General features: G+C 39.7%; 2 protein-coding genes across 2 annotated transcripts in view; one reads left to right on the top strand and one right to left on the bottom strand.

Annotated features, from left to right (window-relative positions):
* WDFY4 (WDFY family member 4) overlaps positions 1-13,782 on the bottom strand; it is a 133,874-nt gene that overhangs the window by 29,346 nt on the left and 90,746 nt on the right. The window contains exons 45-47 of the mRNA XM_084290014.1: positions 13,050-13,170; positions 10,664-10,749; positions 9,213-9,275 (exon numbers count right to left, since the gene is read on the bottom strand). Of these exons, the coding sequence (XP_084146140.1) occupies positions 9,213-9,275; positions 10,664-10,749; positions 13,050-13,170 (270 nt within the window). The remainder of the gene's footprint in view (positions 1-9,212; positions 9,276-10,663; positions 10,750-13,049; positions 13,171-13,782) is intronic.
* Positions 7,768-8,556, top strand: LRRC18 (leucine rich repeat containing 18; the record flags this gene model as incomplete). Its single annotated transcript, XM_084290018.1, has 1 exon — positions 7,768-8,556. The coding sequence occupies one exon, from the start codon at positions 7,768-7,770 to the stop codon at positions 8,554-8,556; it is 789 nt and encodes a 262-aa protein (XP_084146144.1).

Genomic DNA, 13,782 nt, shown 5'->3' with positions numbered 1-13,782 from the left:
GTCTGGCCAGAACATGGCTGGCCAGCTTCAGATGACTGATGAGATTGTCACTGGCAGTCCCCCTCCCTACCTATACAAGGAGGGCTAAGCTACTTGCCAGCCTGCTCCTGAATGAAGCACCACCTGAAGTATGATATTTAATAGAAAAAAAAAATGAGAAATTAGGGTGGTGGTGTGGAAGATGAATTTTGTTTGCCTTAAGATATCACTGCAAATGGTGGCAGTGATGCCACATAGTAAGCTAAAAAAATTTACAAGCTGACTAAAAGGGAGAGAAGGCAACCCTGTAGCAGAGGCAGAGGGACAGTGGAGGACAGTAACCTTCACAGCTGTTCTGAGACAAGCCATTCTGCTAAATGCTCAGTGCTCTCATTCACATCCTACTGCAGAGCTAGCATATTAGTGACAGGTACCATTAAGACTGTCTATATTCTGAAGACTTATTCTTGAAAGTTCTTATTTTTCTGATGCTTTTTGAAAACACTGGCTTGAAAACAAAGGTGTCTCAGTCTCCATATGAAAGATATTCTTTGTGCATAAAGCACTTTTAAACAAATGTAGTTCTGATAAAGTAGGGTGGAGTCTTTTATTTTTAAAAATCAAAACAAAACAGGAGTAAATAGCTTTTTTTTTCCTGCACTTTATTTGTTCTCAAAATACAGAGCAACTTTTACTGAAACTTTAAATAAAAACAAACCAGCCAAAAGGAGATACTAAACAGAGAAATTCACTTGAAAAGGTGAAAGAGTCAAAGTTCTGTGCAAACAGAAGTAACATTTCAACTACGCTAAACCAGGTATGTCAGTATCTGAAGACCATGAATTTGCTCATGTCTACTGTAAGAGACCAAACTGAGTCAACTAACAGCTTCTGGATTAAAGAAACTTTTGACCTGCCAAAGTAAACAGGGTTAATGATATGACGCAACATAACTGGTGGTAGAAGTTGCTTTTCCCTTTGAGTATATAGCTCTACACTAACCCTGAGGTGTCAGTTCACAGATGAAGTTACTAACTTCCTGAAGCTTAAAGGAATCAGTTTAGCCATAGATTATAAAACTGCTACAGGAATAACTAGCTGTTATTTTGCATTCTTGTGCTCTGTACTGGATCACACTAGAAGTTTACAAAGCTAGTCTTAAAGCAGCCTCAAAGACCTAAATAAAACAGCATCATGGTCTATGATCATTACAGTTTTATTGAATGTGCAGTAGTTAAGTGCTTGTAAACAACCCCTCCTGAACCATTATTTTAGTTTGTCACACGCCCTAACCCAATAATAAGGATTCCGGAAGAGCCAAAACAAAACACTCTCAGTGGAAGCTTCTATATAACAGAGAGGCTGATGTGTTCAACACCTCATGAAAACACACAAGGCTAAGTGTAGTCATCCTCCCTGAAAGAGGCACCCTTCTGGGTCTCAGGGGTCCAGACAAGATGCTCCCCGCTCCAAGTCCCAAGATCTCCTTTGTCAACTCCCAGTGGTCCCATCCATTAATTGCATTAGGTGAAGCTCAGCAAAAGCACAAAGTAGATCAACAGCTATCCAACCACAACAGCTATCCAATCATGGTAAGTGCATTTAGAAATAAATAAACAGAAGTCTGGTTTGAAAAAGAAATAGGAAAAGTGCTTCCTAAATGTAAATAACTAAACTTCAAGAGAAAGTGAAGTTATGTGAACCAACAGAAGTACCCGCATATCTAACAGGAGTACCCTCATATGTAAATCTATAAGGTATTTGTAGGTTACTAGCCATAGCACAATATAAGCATATGTACTAATGACAACCATTGGTTACAGTATGCATAAGTGATTTATTAATCCCTTTTTTCCATTAACATCAGGCTATGATCTCACTCTTGTGATAGCAAGCGCCCTCCATTTGCTAGAAACAGGTGAACCTCAACCCATTTGGAGATTCACCGCAGAGGAGACAATCTCAAAGGATAAAATAATCTCAAAGGATAAGATTTTGCCCCCACAGAAATTAAAACTAAAATTCCAATAAACTTCATTGGGTTCTTAGATTTCCCAATGCTACTTTCATTTTCTTTTTGTCTTCCATCCTCCAGACTTCCGAAGTCTACAAAACAGTGCCCAGTGCCCAGGCTCTCCTAAAACCCACCTTCCTTAAAGAATGTCTGCAATTAGGAAAAATATTATGAGAAAATCTCCTTCATAGTAAACCACATTTTAGGTACAAGCCTTATTATTAAACAAAGTTAATGACAAAGAGGTTAACGGGGACTAGATATTAAGAAATATTTCTTTACTGGGAGGGTTGGCAAACACTGGAATAGGCTTCCAAGCAAGGTGGTTGATGCCCCATGCCTGTCAGTGTTTGAGAGGCATTTGGATAGTGCTCTTAATAACATCATTAACTTTTAGCTAGCCCTTTAGTGGCCTGGCAGTTGGACTGATGATCTCTGTAGGTCGCTTCCAACAAAACTATTCTATTCTAACACCATCTTTCCCTGTGAAGCAATCCAGTCTCTCAAATCTCAGTGTTGGGTTAGTTTACTTTTGATCAAAGGTGCGGGGTCCTCTTTATCTAATTGTACCAGTTTACCTTCTGAATATTCTTGCTCTGTGCTTTAAAAACAGAAATATTACAGTAGGACCACACAATTTCTTCTCTACAGTTGAAAACAATAGGCATTTCTGTAGGACACTGAGTAAATAAATCATTTCTGTGTACTTCTTGGCAATAGGTGGTACACAAGCCCATTTCCCTTCAATAATTCTTTTTCTCTAGATATTTTGGAAGTATTGCAACCAGTTACTAAAAGCAAGAGCTTGGTAGCTGCAGCTACAGAGACAAAATCTAGTAAATTCACATGGCATAAGAGGAAATTGTTGCAACAGCTGCACTTTTGAAGGGTCACAGATAGACGAACGTAAACTGCAGCTCATAGCCTCTCTGCTGCACTGCTGAACTAACCTCCTCCTAGTTTGTATCTATCCAGTCTGGCATGTCCTAAGGATGGTATCACAAACATTGTGAGTTCAAACATAAACGTGCAGGCATTTCACACTGTGCTACAGCCAAGTAAAATGAAATAGCCAAATGACTAAAATGGACAGATAAGGCAACAAAGCTGATGAACAGCCTCTAACCAGGTCCAGATGCTTTTTGTTTCTGCATAATTTGAAATCTAACATTTCCAGGCACTACATGCAGTTCAGCTCTTTTCCCTCCAGCTTGAACTTGCGTGCTGGAACCAAACATTATGCTAATGATCTCCAAGGACCTGGCACTGCTGTTGCTTAGGAACAAAAGTTTCACAGGCTGTGGACAGAGAACTGAATAGAGGCACTGTAGCTGGGGAAGTCCGTTTTACCACCCTTTTCCCCTCAACACTCACATACACAACAGTTCCTTGAAGGGCTGCCATTTTCCTTCAAGGAAGTACGATTCAGTATTTACAGGCCTCTGAAAAGGAAATTGTCCTGCACTCTCCTGTTTTACGAGCTGAAAGACTAACTCATTACTCAAGGAAGAGCAGACCAGAGGACAACTACACGGTAACAGACCATGAAGGCTCATCCCACACTACTGAAAAAAACTATCAGCTTGTGACATCTGTACCCTGGCTTTTAAAGTCCTCCTAGCTGCTAGCCGGTAAGACCTTGTGCAGGGGGGCAGCCTGACAGAATTGCTGAGATAAGAATATTTTTGTTTATCCTTGGTGGGCACTGGTTTTATAAGTGACCTTGCACTGTGTGATAGCACAGTGGCTCTGAAGTCATCTAGAAAAGTAATAAAATTAAAGAAAGTATCTATTTGTTCATGGTAGGATTTAGTCTAAAACAGCCTGTTAGCAAGAGACTACATCTAAGATAGTCAGTGAATTAATCTCTCTTCCACAACAGGTCGTATCCAACAACAAAGTGGTAACAAGCTTGTAAGCAAGGAAATAAAATCTTCCCCTGGTTGGAACCGCTTGGCTTCATGCAAAATCATTCACTGCATGAATGTGGGTTTTAAGCTATACACGAAAGTATCTCCATAGAGCTGGAACATGTCACCTTGCTGACCTCCTGATCACAGAGTGGTGCTGCTGGACCAGGCAAGCCCACTCTTCCAGAGTGAGGGGAGAGAGGGAGAGAGAGAAAACTTTCTTCACAGGCTGGTTTAAGAAGGGATCAGGATGGTTCTGTACAGCTTTGGGAGCAGTGAAGTAGGAAGCAGCAACCTAGGGGAGGAAAAGAACAGGGAGAACCACAGAGGAGATCTTGAAACACCCAGTGTCACTGATAGAAGGCCTGTCTCTTCCTGCCAGCACTAGGCTGAGAAAGGAAAGAGAAAGGTTCAGGCGGAAGATTGTGCACTAGGGTCCTAATCTGTATTTTTCCAGCATTGTATCTCCTTCTTATGGCAGGCCTAAGCTACAGTGGGTCATGGCAGGGCCCTGTGCAAACCTTTCTTGCCTCACAGCCCTAGTCCTGATGCTCAAGGTCTGTTCCCAGCAACACAAAGCACCACAGGCAGTGTGATACAATAGACATGGACTTTCTCGTAGTTTCTCTATCAGGTCAGCCTCAAAGCTCTGGACCTGTGAAACATTCCTAAAGCTCTAGCCTTTTAAAAGTCCAGTCCAGACTAAAGACTTTGCCAGGTATGGATATAAAGGGAAAGAGTTTCCCAGTCAAGATCTTCTTTACCAAGACCTTATCAACCTAGAAACGCAGCACCCTCATCCTTGGGCAAAGGCCTGCCAGCAGCTCAGAGTGTCAGTGTCTAGAGAAAACTACACATAGAGTTTCCTCTTGGCACCACCATTTCTTAGGCAGTGGGTCACACGTGTACCTTTCCCTCTGCTAGCACCAGAGATGCACTGTGAGCATGAGATTGAACAGGCATAATTAAAATTTACAGCAAGGAGGGCTCCTGCAATTCCTGAATTTTTAATACCAGTGGCTACAGAACTGGAGCCTTCTTATGCAGAGCTAAAGAAAATGAGACACGGCTAAGTAAGCTCCATTATCTCCAGCGACAGCCCTGCGAAACACTGATAATTAGTTTACAAGCATGCAGAGACAAGAGAGCTATTCATACCCTTCAAGCTGTCTGGTGCTGTGCAGTGTTTCTGCAGAACTCTAATGCTAATCCCTGTCTCCAAGACTGATTTTTTTTTTTTTTAATACATTTGAAACCTGAATACTACTTTTAATCCAAAGAAAATAGCCTTTGGAAAATGTCAGCACAGTGAAGGGACACATGTTTTCCTGGTCAGTGCATCTTAGAGGTCCAAGGTAGGATTTTTAAAAATCCAACTCAAAGAGGCATGACCCAAGTAGTTAAATCATTTTAAAGTCTGGGGCATTATGCTATGCATCATATTAAGTGATCTGTCTTCAGGAAAATTAATAACCTCTCTGGACTTCTAAGAATCTGAAGGGCCTAGGTTCAAATTTTATAACAAGTCAGCAAAGGGTCATTGATAGAGAAGTACCCAAAAGGTTAAATTGTACTGCTGCTTCTTACCAGCCTCCTACCTTCAGCATTCAACCTTCTGCACCAGGCTCCCTCTAGTGTTCACAGGTACACACAGCACAGAGTAATATCAGGACTGGGAACCAGCATTAAGAGAGCTTCGCAAAAGGCTGATTTTATTTATCTATGTAAATGAAACTGTTTAGGATCAAAGCAGAGCACTCCTCCCATCCCCTTCCTCTGGATTTTCAATGAAAAGTTACAGAAAAAAAATCACTAGAAACTGAATAAAATGTTTTCTGAGAGTTTTAAAGATGTTTTAAAAAGCATTTTAAAAGATTATTATATTGAATTTAGAAAAAAAAAATGTATTTCCTGCCAAAGCGTAATGCAGTTGACCTGAAGATCTTTTTCCATCAACTCCTTAAAATATGAGAATTGTGATTAAAACAACCTATTGTTTTGGTCTCCAGAACTTCCTGCACAATCCTGGTCAAATTATTTAAGCTAACATCCACAAAGATGGAGAAGTGCATAATTTTCCATAGTAGAGTATTTCTGTGCCTCAGTTCCCAGTCTTCAATGGAAGAAATAGCATAGACACTGCCCTTGGAGCCCAGTAAGCTTAAATATAGCCGAGTAAGATTAAATATAGCAAAAGGTGAGAGGCCTTGAGATATAACAGTAATATAACCCCGTAATTACTGGTGAGAGACAGAAACGTGGGTGTGAAAGATTTAACTGTGTTTAAGTCCTTTTATAAATAAATAACAGAAAGATTAAATTTTGGAATATACTCTCAAGGCAAGACTGACCCCACTGTGCTGCTTCTAGAAGCACTTGCCTCATTACAGAGCTCCCAGGAGGACAGATAGTAACTGGCAGAGATCTCACTTGTTTTTGCATCATTTTTGGCTATGGCATGTAATTGAAAGGAGCTGAATGCCATAGTTGTAGCCTCAGCTTCCCCATCATGTATTTGCACATGATTAATGAGTAGCCAAAAAGCCTGAAGGGTTTGTAATGAAGTCTTTCTAAAATGGAAATGTACTGTAGACAAATCCATATTTTGTTGCAATCATTCATCAAAGCTGTGATTTGTCTCTTCACAACTAAATGTCAGAGCACCAAGACCATCCCTGTGATTAGCCAGTTTAACCCATGCTCCTCTCAGCTCTCTGGCTGATAGGGACATTGTCATCCATTTCTAGGGAATCTTCTGTCACTAGCTCTAACTATTGGCTATATTTGATGACCTTCAAGTATACAGACAGGTCACCAACCATAAGACTACAGTGGACTACTACTCATGCAGGCCTCAATTCAAAGCACATACCATGTGCTTAGCATCAGTAATAACCAGAATTCTGACCAGAACACCTACATATATTTTTTAAGGGCAGGGCACCCTCACCATGTGAGTCCATCTATCCCACTGCATGTGTGGAAAGACAAGGTTAGAATATCCACAGTCTGTCCTTAGGAGCACAGAGACACTGACTGAGGTCTGGTTTAACATATCATTAAGCAGCACAAACACTGACTGCCCCCTCCCTGTTCAGTCTGCCCTGTAGAAAATGTGAGAACTGCAAGCAAAACCTGGGAGCCCACTAGGTTTCCGAGATCCCAGTTGCATAAAAAATAAAACAAACGAAAAACAAACTGCTCTTAATCATTCACTTTAAACATTTCATTTTTCAAGTCTCAGGTCCACTAAACAGGACATTTAGCAAACCTATCCTCAGATGCCAGGCCTGAAAAGAAGGCAACCCGTTGGTCTGGTAGAATAAGCACTATTTTGGATGGCTTCTTTTAATGCAGTCCTCAAGGACTGAATTGAGACCCATACATTTCAGCCAGGTCCTCAAACAGTGAATGGGTAACAACACATTTTGTTCAGTTTCATTACATGCTGGGCTCAAACCTGTACCTAGGGATGAAAGACAGCAAGTTTCTCCCACTTATATTTCCAATTTCACCTTGTAATACTTATATTGCTGTATAGTGCAATGCAAGTGTTATGATGCAGTAAGATAACATTTTTAATAATTAGAATTTTACCTACTCAAAATACTTCTTTCAGGAAAACCTTTCAGAGCTGCAGCCCTGGGACTGAAAAGTCCTGACCCTTAATAAAAACAAACAAAGAAAAAAAAAGAAAAAAGAAAAAAAAAAACTTCTGAAGAGACTTTTGGTCACATGCTAATTCATGACTAACTCATTATTTTGTTTTTAATTAGGAAGTAACTGCAACTGCTTTCAAAGGCTTTGCTGGGATTCCCACACTTCATCCACATTCTGGTGTGTTTCTCCTCTCTCTGAAGAGATATGGCCAAGGGGAAAGCAAAGGGACCAAAAGGGAAAAAAATTACCTTGAAAATTGCTAAAAATTCTATCAGAATCTCTTATGACGGAGGGCGCCGTCTTGACTTAAGCAAGATGGGTATCACCACCTTTCCCAAATGCATTCTGAAACTGGCTGATGTGGATGAACTTGATTTGAGCAGAAACATGCTTAAAAAGATCCCAAACAGCATTGAGAAGTTCCAGAAACTGCGCTGGCTGGACCTGCACAGTAATCAGCTTGAAGAGCTGCCCAAGACAATAGGTACACTACAGAACCTTTTCTACCTGAATATTTGCAATAACAAGCTGACAACTAAAAGTCTGCCAGAGGAGTTGCACCTTCTCAAGAACCTGCGTTTTCTCAACCTTGGCTTGAACTGTCTTGAATGCATCCCCAGCAACCTTGGGGCCCTGAAGGAACTTAAGGAATTAGGTCTCTTTGACAACTTATTGACCACCATCCCAAACAGTGTGAAAAAACTCCCCAAGCTCAATAAACTGAATGCAGAAAGAAACCCTTTCCCTGATTCAATAAAAAAAGAAGAGTTTGTCGACCCCATCAAACGCATAGAAACGCTTTACTTAGTACAAGAGAAAGACCTGTGCTGTTCCTGCCTGAAGACATGTCAGGGTGAGAAAGACAAGATGAACAAGTTAAAGAACATAATACCCAGCCCCTCAAAGAAGCTCAGCTTCCCTTTACTCCTTACTCCCAATTCCACTGCGAAGGATAACCAAGAGCATTGGAGATTAAAAGGTGAAGATCCCTGAAATCTACCAAGCACTCCACAGGCCACATCCCATACAATGTGGTGAAAACTAATAAAAAAGCTGTCCACCTCCCTTTTTTTTTGCAGTTCTCTTCATTTAAAGATACCCAGCTTTAGAAGCAGGTCCTAATAGTCTCTAAAACTAAGTAACTGAAGGTCAGCACAGAATATGCTCTGTCACCTCCCACTGGAAGAAAGCTTTCTTTTCCTGCAGTGGTAAAACAGAGGGACATCAAATTGGAATCTCCACTGCACAATTACTGTAACATGCCAAAACGTCCGTGTGCACATCAGTCACTGTCTGCTCTAAACGTGCAATAAAGAGGCCATTATGCAGAAACATTATGGATTACCTCTCTAACCTCACCACACTGACTCTCTTTCCCACAGTAACCATCTGTGTAGACTTTACCAATAAAGTCATATTAAGGAGGTAATAATTATTAAATATGCCCAGTCAGCTACTTAGCACATTCCTCTTGCCTTCATATTATGGATGCTGTACACTGGAATGCTTTTCAGAATTCAGGGGACACATTTGAATCTTTAAAACAGAGGGCACAAACAGCTAAGTTTCTAGATGCATTTTTTTAAGGTATGACTTATTCACACAGTTGCATTTGTTATCTACTGTTATCCAGTGTTCCCTGTATTTACCTTATATTCAAGGAGTCTTCTGTTACCCCCTTTGACTTCAAAGCAGGTTGGAAAGAGCAAAATCTACAGAGATACAAAAGATAACATTACAATCATTTAAACAGTTACCTTTACACATTACGTATGTACATAAAATTATATATGCATATAATCTATTAAATAATGCCATATTTTAACAGCAACTTTCCTCCTAAAGGATGTCACAGTATTTCACCTACCCAGCTGTGAGACAATACAGGAAAAGCATACATGTAGTGTTAAGAAAGTGCCTATAGGCTGGATAAAAAGTTTGTCTCCCAGATAGGGCCTTGAATTGATATACAGGGCTATACCTTATGATCAGGTTGTTTAAGATGGTATTAATTAAACCCAGAGAAAGAGAACCCTCTCAGACATTTACCAGCCTCTTGGCAAAAAAAGACAGAAAGGAATACCAACGCATGTCTCAGTCATTCATGTTTACCTTCACTGAGGGATTATTATATCAGACATAAAACCCCTGAGATACATAGGTTTGATACCTGCAGCCAAGGGGCAAGACAGTCAGCTGAGGATGAAAACATTATCCTGAACTGCCTCAGCAAGACAACCTCAGGAAATGCATCTCAGAGCCAAGAGACAGCAAAGATAAGCACTGAACAAAGCAGCTGGCTCTGGAGCAGGATCTGGTAATTCCAAGTAGCCACACTATGCAGCCAGTTTAGAAAGGAAAAGTGGATAAATCTGCATTGGCTTTTTAAGCAATGCTCCATTAGAAACTGTTCAGTGATTTCAGGAGCACAAGGAAATTCTATGATTGCTTGGAAACTAACAGTAACAGTCCTCAGTCCAGGCTGCAGAATTTACCAAAGGAAATACTACATATTGAGGTATTTTTCCTTCATAAAGAACAGTAAGTGAATCTAATGTAATTGCCCATCAAAAAAAAAAAGCACGTAAGGAAAAAAAAAGTCTTTCCTATAAAAAATTCGATTGTTAAAATTTAACACCACACTAAGGATACAAAATCAGAGTCAGACTACAAAGTACTGATACAAAATCAGTTTATTCTTAAAGCATCTAATGGTACTTTGTGTGTTGGAAGAAAGTTTACGGTACTTTCCCACAGTACCGTAAAGTGAGGCAGAGGCAGATTTCTGCTCTCAGTGAGATTGCAATTCCCTGGGATGCAGGGACATATTCCACAACACACCATTGGGTGCTAGAAGAGCTCTACAAATGCATTAGTCCCCTTGATAAATCAATGGCTATATAATGCTCCAAAGAATTCACAAGTCAGCAAAAGGAAAATTTCATAGCTTTACATCTAATCCATTAAAGAACAAGAGCTGAAACTGAAGAAAGAGCCCCTGGGGCAGCACAAAGGCAGATATCTGAAGCTGGGATAAACAGGGGCAACAGACAAAGACTATAACCTGGATGTTCATGTGATATTATGAAGTAGTGATTACCTCTTAAATATCTTATTTCGGTCATTGTCATGGAATACAAGAAATCTGGAGTAGCCATTTTTGAAGAATATTTCTAAGGCGATCTCCTGGAAAGGTAAAATCAGTCACAGTTTGAAGAATTGCAGAGCTAGTCCTAGTACTGCAAGGAGTCCACTATGGCCTGCCCAATTCTTAAGGGCTTTTGTTTTTGTTTTTGACTTGGTATTAAGTGTGAAGCATAGCAAAATAGGTCTAATATCCCCAATTTCTCCAACTGTAGGAGTGGTCATACTGGGATGACTGAAAGTGCAAATGCTCCTGCGAAGCAAAACCAAGTTCCAGATATTGGTTTTTATCACCCACGACCTCCTGCCACTTCTAAAGCATTTTTGTCTTGAAATTTTAGTGTGATTAACAAGACACTAGTAGCATTAACTTCTAACCATTTGAGAAAGACAATCACATGAAGGGGAGATGTTAAATAAGAGCCCCTTTCAAACAGCACATGTACTACTTCCTCAATGAATAGTGATCTTGATGGAAGTAACCAAACAATTTTAGTTCAGAAATGGAAGAGTAAGGGAAGTTTGACATTTCTTACTGAAGCTTTAAATAATCAAAATTGAAACCTTCAGCCTCTTTTTCCACCACATCCTCTCACACAGTTTGTTGAGCATTTGCATATAAACCTGTAATTTACTCAGTGATCTGTCCATTTTCTGCCCCACCACAGTCAAGTATAACTACAAATGATGCGTAGTGTCTGGGAACCCACACGTGAGTTTCAGGCCAAATGTGGCGGGTGTAATACAAACCTGAGAAGATAACTAAATGGCAACAGTCCATACATGTTTCATAAATTAAGTATAAAGCAGAAAGGCAATGTGAGAGCTGCTATGACAATAAACAGGTTGAAGCATTGGGTCTGAAGCTTGGTTTTCCAAACCAACTCTGCTCAAAGTGTGGCCATTCCAGCATCAGGCTGTGTGGTTTCACATTGTATTGCTCTTTGCTTGCCTACGTGCACGAATAGGACATCAGCTCTCTGCTGCTTTGCTGCTGCCTAAACAACTGATCCACCTGCCCTCTAGGGAAAGCACAAATATTAGCTTTCTTCTTTTTTCCATACTATTTTTTTAGAGCAATTTTTGGCATTGGGTCCTGGTGCCAGAATTTTAGAATGCTACATTTATCTGAATTTTCAGGTCATTAATAGAAATAAATAACAATAAAACTACACACAAAACACAACTGAAAAAAAAAACAAAACACAACACGTAGAACCACCTATATCGTCCCCCTCCCACCACCCCTTTTTTTGTCCAAGGCTCAATCAATGACTATTTTTACTCATCTCCATTTTTTCCACTCTGAGTCCCACAAAACATTTCCATTTCACATGTTTTAAAAAGTCCAAAGGCATACAAATACATGAGAAGAAAGCAAGATTCCACTGACAACTTTGAATTCATTCACAAAAGAGGTGACAGTTCTGTTACTCTGGTTGCTCATCAGTGATGTAAGAAAACCTTTGTGCAGTTACTCAGAGCAAGACTTAACATTCCTGTACATGCTTGGAGAGTGACCTAACCACTGAGATATAACATACCCTTAATCGGGTCTGATCTACTAGAATTTTCCATTTTGCATACATAATTAAATATAAAATAAAATGGGGATGAGTGCCATACTGCATGACTTAAGACATTCATCAGCACCATTCTCTCAGTTTTCAAATTTTCTGAATGATTTCTTACTTTTCTGTTGAACTACCTTCCAAAAATGGATTAAACGAACAGCTACCTGTTTATGGCTGTTTCAAAACACTGCATTTCTGTCAAACAAAACTTGTGAATTACTCTTTAGGCTGTACCAAGATGCTCTAAAGCAAAATACAGGCTCTGGTGTTTCAAGGAGCTCTAGCTGCACTTCTTCTGTGATTCTTGTCATAAGCTTACCTAAACCAGACAAAGCTAAAAGGGTACCAAGCCACTTCTAATGAACAACTTATGGGTAACACAGCTAAAAGCTGCGTTATGATTCAGATACTAACTCATATGCACAAGTTACTCCAAGAGGCTCAGGGTAAGTAAGTGATGCATACTTGTAGCCCACTTATGTCCACATCCACTGGTATATGGGAACTATTACTGAAAAATTAGACATTTACTGTGATCTTCAATCAAAACAGGACTTCAAGACTTATTTTCAAAAATATTGAGATGAACTGTAAAGAACATTATCAGCCTAATAACTAACGGGCTAACCACTCCAGTGAGGGTGGTGTATTTTTTTTTCTGAAAGAAATCTCAGTAGAATTAGTGAAAATTACGTAAGTAGTTTTCAGTCACATGCCATTACTGCTGCTGCAGCTTTCATTCAATTGACCATGCATGTTAGTTCCTACCTGCAGAAGGAAGCGCATCAGACGAATCTCTTTTATATCGTGATACAAGTAACGGGAACACACCTGGTCTCCCACAGCATGATCTTTATGACATAAGTTGAAAATGAATGGATCACTGATGCTGTGAAAAAAAAAAAAAAAAAAAGGAAAAATAAGAAAAACGAATTTCAAACAGAGAAAAGATCAGAAAAACTTTGTGAACATGGCAAGTCCTCTTTCTAGGAAGAATAAAAATACTAAGAGATAGCATGATCAGTTGGGGTATAGATGAAGATAAAGGCAAATACTGAAAGCAGATTCTGTGCTAGTACTTAATAAAAAACAACTTGTGGAGGCTGAGGGTAGATTTGGAATTATTTTAATGTATGCAAATAGGCAGACAGCAATGTTTTACATACACTGAAGTCTAAGAAGTAGCAATGGAAGGAGTTGGGTGGGTCAAAGGCAAGCATCATGTGGACATGCTGCTGCTATTAAACAGCTATTAATTGGAACTAATAATTAAGCATTGAATTCATTATTACTTTAGGTATGTACATGTACTGCAGCTGATATCTACAATCTATCCCACAGCAAGTCCCGTAAAAAAATCAAACCAAGTCAGATTCAGTCCAATCAATATGTAAGTCACCTGATCAGATTGACTGGTATTGGATTTAGTAAGAATCGGATGCAGAGCAGACAGACAGTCATGGAATAAAAGCACTGAGTTACTCACTGTCCCACTGGGCTT

The sequence above is a fragment of the Netta rufina genome, assembly GCF_964035555.1.
Source record: "Netta rufina genome assembly, chromosome: 7".
In the NCBI taxonomy this organism is placed as follows: Eukaryota; Metazoa; Chordata; class Aves; order Anseriformes; family Anatidae; genus Netta; species Netta rufina.
This window is presented reverse-complemented; position numbering and strand designations above follow the sequence as displayed.